General features: G+C 45.3%; 1 protein-coding gene across 1 annotated transcript in view; it reads left to right on the forward strand.

The window, feature by feature from the left end:
- Window positions 1-7607: 7607 nt before the first annotated feature.
- Window positions 7608-11184, forward strand: part of LOC122556958 (docking protein 3-like) — a 27165-nt gene continuing 23588 nt past the window's right edge. The window contains exon 1 of the mRNA XM_043704194.1: window positions 7608-8008. Within this exon, the coding sequence (XP_043560129.1) occupies window positions 7952-8008 (57 nt within the window). The 5' untranslated portion in view covers window positions 7608-7951. The remainder of the gene's footprint in view (window positions 8009-11184) is intronic.

The following is an 11184-nucleotide window of genomic DNA, read 5'->3' on the forward strand; positions in this document are numbered from 1 at the left end:
TGGAATCAAACCTGGGTCCCTGGCGCTGTGAGGCAGCAGTGCTCACCACTGAGCCACTGTGCCACCCCATTTTTTTTTATGTGTTTTTTATCCATGTATAGTAGATATATATAAAAATGCTTTTATATCTACTATTTTTATGTATATATTTACTGCTTTATATATATTTACTATTTATATGTATTTACTGCTTAATATATTTATTATTGAAGTTCTTACTGATCAATATTCACTTTTTAAAAATATATATGTGTGTGTATACATATATATATAAACTGTAAATAAATGTGTTAATTTGGATGTGTTAATTAACCTGAAGGTTTTCTATTACATCTCACAGAATCCACTATCAACTTTGACAAACATTACACCATTTGTCCGATGATTGCTCAGGGGTGAACAGGAATTGCTCCTGTAGTGAAATGAAGCAACACAGAAACCAGCCGACCAGCCAGTCCACTTGGCAGATACAACAGACTCCCAGAAGGAGTTCAGTCAGTCCTTTGTACGCTGGCTAACTCTTTGAGAGCAGCCAGACCCACTTTGATGCTCTCTATCTCTCTCCCCATTGCCCAGCAATTGTTTTGCCCTTCCAGCTGCTTGATACAATTCCCTTGTAAAAGTTGCTAAATCAACTTCCAATATAACCTTTCAGGCAAAGCATTCCACATCATACCATTCTTTTTCCAAGGGTCACTGCTGATGCTTTTGTCGATAATTTTAAATCTATAATCTTCCGTTTCTGATCCTTCTACTAATGTCAGCAGTTTCAACTTGTATATTCTAACAAACCCTGTCTTAGTTTTGATCACTGCCATCGAATCTCGTGTTGACTTTGCCTGATGTAAAGATGACAATCCCACATGCCTGATTCCATTCCAGACAATCGATTCTGCATCCTCTGGATAATTTGTATAATACAAGAGGCTGTGCCCAAAACTGAACACTGAGGCCTAACCAGTGTTTCATAACAAATCACAGAAGCCTTACAGTGTGAGGACAGGCCATTCGGCCCATTGAGTCCACACCAACACTCTGAGAGGCACGAGGGAAGAGTGAAGGAATCCTGGAAAGGTTTTAAGTGGGTGAGCTCTAAACCCGAGACCCTACACCACAGGGCTCTGTTCTCGGGCCTCTGCTCTTTGTAGTTTTTATAAATGACTTGGATGAGGAGGTTTAGGGGTGGGTTAGTAAATTTGCAGATGACACTAAGGTTGGAGGTGTCGTTGATAGTATAGAGGGCTACTGCAGGCTGCAGCGCGACATAGACAGGATGCAGAGCTGGGCTGAGAAATGGCAGATGGAGTTCAACCTGGATAAATGCGAAGTGATGCATTTTGGAAGGTCAAACTCGAATGCTGAATATACCTGGTGAGACCACACTTGGAATATTGTGTCCAGTTCTGGTTGCCCTACTGTAGGAAAGATACAGAGGCTTTGGAGAGGGTGCAAAGAAGGTTTACCAGGATGCTGCCTGGACTGGAGGGCTTGCCTTATGAAGAAAGGTTGAATAAGCTTGGACTTTTCTCTCGGAAGAGAGGAGACCCGAACGAGGTGTACAAAATAATGAGAGGAATAGATAGAGTCAATAGCCAGAGACTTTTCCCCAGGGCAGGATTGACTGGTACAAGGAGTCATAGTTTGAAGATATTAGAAGGAAGGTATAAAGGAGACGTCAGAGGTAGGTTCTTTACGCAGAGAGTTGTGAATGCATTGCCAGCTGTGGTGGTGGAAGCAGAGTCATTAGGGACATTTAAGTGACTGCTGGACAGACACATGGAGAGCAGTGAGTTGAGGGGAGTGTAGGTTAAGTTACTATATTTTACATTAGGATTAAATCTTGGCACAACATCGTGGGCCAAAGAGCCTGTTCTGTGCTGTACTTTTTTATGTTCTGAAGTGTATCCCACTCAGACTCACTCTATAACCCTGCATTTCTCTCAGTCAATGCACCATAACCCGCACATCTTTGGACTATGGGAGGAACCCACACAAACACAGGGAGAATGTGCAAACTCCACACAGACAGTCACCCAAGGGTGGAACTGAACCTGGATCTCCTAGCACTGTGAGGCAGCAGTGCTAACCACTGAGCCACTGTTCCAGCCCTAAAGGTTGAGTATACCTTCTGTAACCTCTTGTATTTTATATTAATAAAGCTAAAGATTCCATGTTCTATTAATAGCCTTTCAACATGTCTTCTCACTTTGCAAAATATAATTGGTCTTGGTTTGAGGAAACATTCCCCTGCCACGCCCACACCAGAGCTCCCAGTTCCTCTTCCCCCACCAGCTATCATGTGTCCTGGGATTAAGCCAGAGCCACAACATGATGAGAACAACCTCATTCAGTCCCCAGTAAACTACCTCAGTCTCAAACTTCAAAATGAAACTATGCATTGCATGTACAGTATCAAAAATAATTTGGCCAAATACAGAAGTGTGCCTCAGGTAGTGTCACTGTTAATGCTTCCTGTAACTGTGGATATGTTCCACTCACCTTGTCCCCATGATGGGAGCTAGGCAGGAAGGGAGCTAGCTGCTACACGTGGGATGTTGCTATCATCAATGTGACTCCTGATCTTTATCAGGCTTCATGCTGGGTGTCCTGTGGGTTACTGTTCCTCTGCTGGAAGGTGGGTTGTTCTGGTTTTACTTCTGTAAAATAAAAGTGGGGGCAGGGAGGATGCCAGTGAAAGGGCTTGGTGGTAATGGTCAGGGGATCATCATGGACCAGGCAGATTTGATGTGCCAACTGGTCCTTTCCTGCCTGTGTATGTTTGTAATGGGACCTTGCAGGAAGATATGCAGAAATGCATGGTTCAGAGATAACTGGTGAAGGAAGTCTGGAGCTTCCATAAAATGTGACAGGAAAGCTTCCTTGCCCTACGTGGATTTCTCCCACATCACCTGGATAACGCTGGTCACATTAATGGATGCTGGAACCTTTTAGCATTCTCTTCAGCTATGCTTGGACCTCCCACTTTCCAGTAGGAAAAGGGGAACTCTGCTTACTCCTGCTCTTATTTAGATTATTTGCTTCTGGGATGTGGATATAATTATAGCAAGGTCCCATTTACTACCCATCTATGGAGTGGCACGGTAGCTCAGTGGTTAGCACTGCTACCTCACAGCGTCAGGGACCCGGGTTCAATTCCAGCCTCGGGTGACTGTCTGTGTGGAGTTTGCACATTCTCCCAGTGTCTGTGCGGGTTTCCTCTGGGTGCTCAGGTTTCCTCCCAGAGTCCAAAGATGTGCAAGTTAGGTTGGATTGACCATGGAAAATTACCCACAGTGTTCAGGGATGTGTAGTTTAGGTTTATTCGTCAGGGGTAAATGTAAAGTAATAGGGCAGGGGGGTGGGTTACTCTTCAGAGGGTTGGTGTGGACTTATTGGGGTGAAGGGCCTGTTACACACTGTAGGGATTCTATGATTTTACAAATTTTTCTTGAGAACAGAGGAAGTGAGCCAGTTTCTTGTACTACTACAATCCAGTCAATGTAGGTGCACACCCAGCTCTGTTAGGAAGGCATTTCCAGGATTTTGACCACGCAACAGTAAAGGAATGGCCATCCATTTCCTAGTCCAGATGGTTACACGGTGAGGAGCTTGCTGGTTAGCTGCTACAGTGTAGTCTGTCGATGGTCCATCAAGCTGATTGCTTTTTCATATGGTCTTATCATTGTTCAGGCAAGAAAGGAGTATTCCATCAAGGGCTTATGCCCGAAACGTCGATTCTCCTGTTCCTTGGATGCTGCCTGACCTGCTGCGCTTTTCCAGCAACACATTTTCAGCTCTGATCTCCAGCATCTGCAGCCCTCACTTTCCATCACACATCCAAGCTATGCCTTGTAGACTGATTTTGGAGAGGCAGACAGTGAGTCAGACTCATTGTTTTATCCACAGTGTTTGTCCAACTGATCCACACAGTGTTAATGATGAGATCATCCACAGTGGTAATAGAATTGAGGACAGCCATGTCTGACCCTTTCAATACACAAATCTCACTTGCCATTAATCCACACAAAATTGATGGATGTCTGCAGGCTCTGAGGAGGTACAACTGGAACTGGACACCACGCAGTAATCGGTAAGCAACCCCCCTCTGACTTTATGCTGGAGACACAGACTATGAGTGCTGTCGTGCAAGATTTAAGGCAAACCTTCCCAAATTATTTTCTAATGCATGCAAGCTCTTACTAACACTCCATTGTTAATGTTACCAGAGCTGTATGCAGTACGATTGATGCTAATACCACATGGGAATAAGTTGTGAATGAAAATCAGATTCAAAATAAGGACGGACTAGATGTTAGGATGCTTAGGAAAGATAGAGAGTGAAAGAAAGGAAGAGGCTTGGCAGTATTGAGTAAGGAAAACATTCCACTGCTTGGCAGGGAAGATGTCCTGCAGTCAAGACAAAGCATGTTTGACTGGATTTAAGAAAGAATATTAGCATCAGTACAGTACTGGGCCACCACGGCATGGGTAAGATATAGAAGAGCAAAACTGCTAGAAAATGACCAAGAATGCAGGAATATGTTTTTTTTTTAATGTTGTATTCGCTTGTGGGACATGGCATCATTAGGTGGTCCAGCATTTATTATCCCTCCCTAGTTGCCTATGAGAAGGTGGTGGTGAGCTCCCTTCTTGAACTGGTACAGTCCACATCCTCAAGATCTTTTACAATATGCCCCCCTCATCTCCTAAACTCTAAAGACAAAGTCCTAGCTTGTCCAACCTCTCCCTATAACTCAGACCATTGAATCCTGGTAACATCCACTTGCATTGACCCACAATGCCTTCAGGGAGGGAATTCCAATGACAGTGACAGTGACAGTGGAGGAACGGTGACATATTTCCAAGTCAGGACATATGGTGAGGGGCTTGGAGGGGAACTTGCAGGGGGTGATGTTCCCATGCATCTGCTGGCCTTGTCCTTCTAGATAGTAGCCATCATGGGTTTGGAAGGTGCTGTCTGAGGATCTTGGGTGAATTTCTGCAGTGCATCTTGGAGATGGTACACACTGCTGCTACTAAGTGTTGGTATTGTTGGGAGTGGATGCTTGTGGATGTGGTGCCAATCATACATGTGTAAGGACAAATCCAAGACCTTTGACAGGTATTTAACTTTTTTTAGTCTTTTGTGGGACCTAGGCATCACTGGCCATGCCAGCACTGATGACCCATCCCTAATTGCTCCATGAGAAGGTGGTGGTGAGCTGCTACAATCCATATGATGTAGGGTCATCCACAATCTATAATGAAGACAGTTCCAGATCATGACTCAGCAACAGCGAAGGAATGGTGATCTGGTTCCAGATCAGGACTATGTGCCTCAGAATGAACCTGCAGGAACCTGCAACATCTGCTATGTTTATCCTTCCTGGCTCAACCATCTTTCACCAATGACCCTTCCTCTGACATAAGGTCAGAATTGGGGGATGTCTGCCAATGCTCAAAAACACTCGAAAGTCTTCAGGTATTGAAGCTGCCCATGCCAAACATAACACATTCTGGACAATGTTCAGGCTTGGGGACTGATGAGTGGCGAATTATAATCAATCCACACAACTATCAGGCATTGCCTATCTCCAACAAGAGAGAATTCAAATAAATTCTCCTGATATACAATGACATTACCATCACAGAATCCCCCATTAACAATTTCATGGGGGCAACCATTGAACAGAAATTGGACTGGCCCCACCATGTAAATAATGTGGTTGGCAAGGTCAGTCTGGAAGCAAAGATTCAAAGGCAAGTAACTCAGTTCCAGACTCTCCAGCACCTAAAGGGCCCAAGTCTCAGTGGTGAGCTACTCTCCACACACCTGGATGGGTGCCGCTCCAAACAATCAGGAAAAATGATACCAACCAGGACAAAGGAATCCACTTCATTGACACCCCATCCACCTACTTCAACATTCACTCCGTCCACCATGAACACACAGCAGCATCATAAGGCACCATCTACAGGATGCACTGCAACAACTTACCAAAGCTCTCTCAGCAGCATCTTTCAAACGTTAATGACAGCCAGCACAGATTTAGAGCCATAGAGTCACAGAGATGTACAGCATGGAACAGACCCTTCAGTCCAACCCATCCAGCCGACCAGATATCCCAACCCAATCTAGTCCCCATTTGCCAGTACACTACCCATATCCCTCCAAACCCTTCCTATTCATATACCCATTCAAATGCCTTTTAAATGTTGTAATTGTACCAGCCCCCACCACTTCCTCTGACAGCTCACTCCATATACATACCACCCTCTTAAATATTTCCCCCCATCACCTTAAACCTATGCCCCCTAGTTTTGGTCTCACCCACCCTGAAAAGACCTTGACTATTCACCCTATCCATGCCCCTCGTGATTTTATAAAGCAAATTATACGTAACAAATTGGATTGTGTTTCTCAATGAGGGTTGATTACAAGGGTATTGTGATCAACACTGGCAGCATAGTGGAAGAATATGGTTCAAGGGCACAGTGTTTTCCTTCTGTGTCAAAGCCGCAGCGTGGACAATAACCTGGCTGAATTACAGGGACAGTCGACTACAGTAAGGGACTCCCCTGGAGTCATTACCAGAACCATAGCTTTTCTTCATTTATGTTCGCAACTTAGATTTGGATCTGCAGAGTAAATTTGGAACCAGGAACTTATGTGAACTGAGAGGAGGATTGTGATAGTTTTCAAGGTCACAGGCCGGTGGAGTGGGTGGGGCCCCTAATGGCTGACAGTGAATGCAGAGGGATGTGATGTGGTACATTTGAGGAAAGGCATTCTAACTTCGGGGGTACAATTTGGAGGAAGTGACAGGATCAGAGGCACTGGGGGGTTAATGTGGAGACGTGGTTGTTGGGCAAACGTTTCTCCCAGTGCCTAGTGAACAGAGCCAGAGCAGACACCAGGCCATGGAAGTGGTGAAATACGCCTTGTAGTGTGTTTATTTTTGAAACTAAGAAGTAGATTACAAAAGCAAGCAAGTTATAATGGACCTCTGGAAAAGCCTGGTGTACCCTCAACCAGAACATTGGGTCTAGTTCGGATATTGGAGCTCTCCACCCTTCAGGCTCTCTGCCTCTATTCCTGATGAAGGGTTTTTGCCCAAAACGTCGATTTTCCTGCTCCTCGGATGCTGCCTGACCTGCTGTGCTTTTCCAGCACCACTCTAATCTAGACTATTGGAGTTTGGGGAGAGTGTGCAGATTTTACACGGAAAAGGTTGATAAGGAATAGTTCCAAGGGTGAGTGACTTTAGTTCTGAGAGGGTGACTGGAGAGGCTGTGATGAAGGGCTTTTGCCCGAAACGTCGATTTTACTGCTCCTCGATGCTGCCTGAACTGCTGTGCTCTTCCAGCACCACTAATCCAGAATCTGGTTTCCAGCATCTGCAGTCATTGGTTTTACAAGGGAACGCTGGGGTTGGACCAGGGGCTCGACTCAAAGTGGATTGGTTCTCACCGGCAGAGGAGTCAAAAGCCAGAGCTCTCCGATTGGAGTGATTGGCAAAAAATCGGATGAGAAATGTTATTTCAAGCGTCAGGGAGTGGTCAGCATTAGGAATGAACTGCCGGGGGGGGGGGGGTGCAGAATCAATGGGGGTTTCCGAAATGGGATTGGATCAGCAAAAGAAGATTTCAAATAAAATGGTCAAAGGCCAAGATGTTCTTGCAGAGAGATGGGCTGAACGGTCCCTTTCTCTGCTTGTAGCCACACAGCCTGAAGCCAGGGTTTCTGTGCAGCACCATTCCACAGAGGAGCTGACCATTGGAAAGGCTGCAGGCAGTTGGATAGTCCCAGAGGTGGATACGGTGCGGCACAGTGTCTCTGTCCTTAGTCTACCAGAAAAAGGAAGTGAATGTGGAGGAAGTGGAGACGTAAGTTGTTGGGCAAACGTTTCCCCCAGTGCCTGGTGAACAGAGCCAGAGCAGACACCGGGCCATGGAAAGTCCCATGAAGGAAGGGGTCCTGCACATTCTACAGTATAAGTTTGGTTTGGTAAGTCCCAGGGCAGAGGGCAGGGCTGGGAGGCAGTCAATCCAACCTGGCACCAACCCCCAACAGGGGCTCTGCCCGAGCTCACACCTTAACGCGGCGCTTCGTTTCTATATAACCTGCAACTTCTACGCAGCGCCTCAACCCACGACCCGATGCACTCTCCTCTCGCTCCAACAATCCGGCAATGTTCCCGGTAAAATCTTGCATTTCGGTGCTGCCTGGACCGTCCCTGCTAACTCCAGCTCCGGCTGATACTGAGCCGGCTTTCCTGCAATCGCCTCGGAAATTGCGGTGGTCTCAAACCCGGGGGCATTGTCCCCATTCCCAGCAGCACCACCAGCAGCAGCACAGGGCAGCCCCCAGTCCCTCTGGCTAGCTCACTCACAGATGGGAATATCACCATGCACACCACCAGCAAAGGTTTGAGAAAGAGCGGGGGTCTGGCAGGGGGAGCTGACCTGGGTTTGACTGGGTGCATTAATTCCTGAGGCTTATTGTAACCTTCACTTTGAGGTGTGTCGATATGTAGCTTTTGTTTTGTAAATATTGGAAATACTTAGGAGGTTTTATCACGCGCAGGGAACAGAAATGTACATTTTTCAGTTGAGGTTGTGACTCTTATCTTGCCCAAACAACTGTTGATGACATGGACTTCCTGTTTAAGACATTTTGTAATCTCAGGACAAGCTGTATATTATCTTTTACAAGTTAGAGTCATTGTCATAGAGATGTACAGCACAGAAACAGACCCTACAGTCCAACTTGTCCCTGCCGGCCAGATATCCCATACTAACCTCGTCCCATTTGCACTTAGCCCATATCCCTCTAAACTCTTCCTACTCATTCATCCATCCAGATGCCTTTTAAATGTTGTAATTGTACTAGCCTTCACCACTTCCTCTGGCAGCCCATTCTATACACGTACCTCTGTGTGAAAAAGTTGCCCCTTAGGTCTCTTTTATATCTTTTCCCCCCTAACCTTAAACCTATGCCCTCTAGCTCTGGACTCCCCGCCCCAGGAAAAAGACCTTGGCTATTTACCCTATCCATGCCCCTCATGATTTTATAAACCTCTACATATGGGGAACATCATCATAAAATTTTCTTGAGTTGGGTTTTTGTTAAGCAGATCCACTGCCTGCATCCTCGGAGTGGGCACTCTCTCCACATGAGGACACTATGCTGTTAACTGCCCACAAGGTGACCCTACACTGTGGGGACAGTCCAACAAAGCTCCCAAAGTTATACCAGCCTCTGTTTGGGCCCAGTCTGAGAGTGACAGGTGACCTTAGAGAGGTGTATAAAGCATGAGGGGTATAGATAAGGTGAATACCAGCTGTCCTTTCCCTAGGGTGGGAGATTTCAAGACTAGGGGCATATTTTTAAGGTGAGAGGAGAAAGATTTGTAAAAGAAATTGAGGCAACATTTTTACATGAGAGAGTGGTTCGTATGTGGAATGAACTGCCAGAGAGTGTGGTGGATGGGTACAGTTACAACATTTAAAATATATTTGGACAGGTACATGAATGAGAAAGGTTTGGAGGGATATGGGCCAAGCGCAGGCAAATGGGACTAGTTTAGTTTGGGATTATGGTTGGCATGCAATGATTAGACCAAAAGGTCTATTTCTGTGCTGTATGTCTCTATGACTATGGTACAGTCCTGAACTTTGTGGCTGAATCATTTATGTGAATAAATGCCCACACCAGCCAGATGTGTAACAAATATAGGATGAATATGATAATAAGACTTCCACAAGGTAAGGTGACAGGAATGACCAAAAGATGAAAACCTATTCCAAAGTGATTCATTATATGGTGTGTATTGGTCTCTCCTGTACCATTTTAATAAAGGTAGGATACATTTCACATCCATTCTTCAGTGCCACTGGTGAATTTCTCACTGTCAACCGTTATCTTGTCAATAAATTCTGGAAAATTGTTTCAGCACTTGTCAGCTCTGATTTTTCCCTCAATACATGCAGTGGGATACTTTTTGAGTTCTGTGAACCTCTCCTCGGCATATCTCCATGAGAAACAGAAATGGAGTGATTTTGTGCATGTTGTAAGTCCAGGAGGCCAAGTAGCTCGTTGCCATTCAGTGACAAGGTTACTGGAGCAGGGGCTTAGTGTTCAGAAATTAGCCAGAATCCCTGCCCATCCTAACCCTTCACCAGTGACCCCTTGTCCTTCAGTGGGTAAACAGCATCCAGATTGATACCCAGTGACACTGCTGTGAAGTGTGCGTTTTTGTCTTATTGTCATTTGGACTCCTTTAACCTCTTGTATTCCAGGGCTTTTTGCGACCACTAATTTAAGTGCTCTTAGGTTTGAAATTCTCGATATTTATATAAATATTTGGATAATGTCATGAGATACCTCGAGGTTGAGCAGAGAAAACTCCTCCGTTTATTCCGTTACTGGCTTGATTATATAGTTCTCTTTGAATGTGCTGGAATGATTTTCCATTATGCTGTATATTTGACCAATAGACTGAGTGCATTATCCTTGAGCAATGGACGAGGCTAGTGTTAAGAGGGCAGATAGTACAACAGAGGGGGGAATCATTGGGATGACCCTCGAAATCCTGTATCATTCAGGATTCTTTCCAGCTGCATTCATAGCCAAACCCTTCCTATTCATATACCCATCCAGATGCCTTTTAAATGTTGCAATTGTACCAGCCTCCACCACTTCCTCTGGCAGCTCATTCCATACACGCACCACCATCTGCGTGAAAATGTTGCCCCTTATGTCTCTTTTATATCTTTCCCCTCTCACCCTAAACCTATGCCCTCTAGTTCTGGACTCCCCCACCCCAGGGAAAAGACTTTGTTTATTTATCCTATCCATGCCCCTCATGATTTTATAACCTCTATAAAGGTCACCCCTCAGCCTCCGACACTCCAGGGAAAACAGCCCCAGCCTATTCAACCTCTCCCGATAGATCAAATCCTCCAACCCTGACAACATCCTTGTAAATCTTTTCTGAATCCTTTCAAGTTTCACAACATCTTTCTGATAAAAAGGAGACCAGAATTGCATGCAATATTCCAACAGTGGCCTAACCAATTTCCTGTACAGCCGCAACATGACCTCGCAGCTCCTGTACTCAATTTTCTGACCAATAAAGGAAAGCATACCATATGCCTTCTTCACTATCCTATCTACCTGCA

Source organism: Chiloscyllium plagiosum, chromosome 14, assembly GCF_004010195.1.
Source record: "Chiloscyllium plagiosum isolate BGI_BamShark_2017 chromosome 14, ASM401019v2, whole genome shotgun sequence".
Classification (NCBI taxonomy): Eukaryota; Metazoa; Chordata; class Chondrichthyes; order Orectolobiformes; family Hemiscylliidae; genus Chiloscyllium; species Chiloscyllium plagiosum.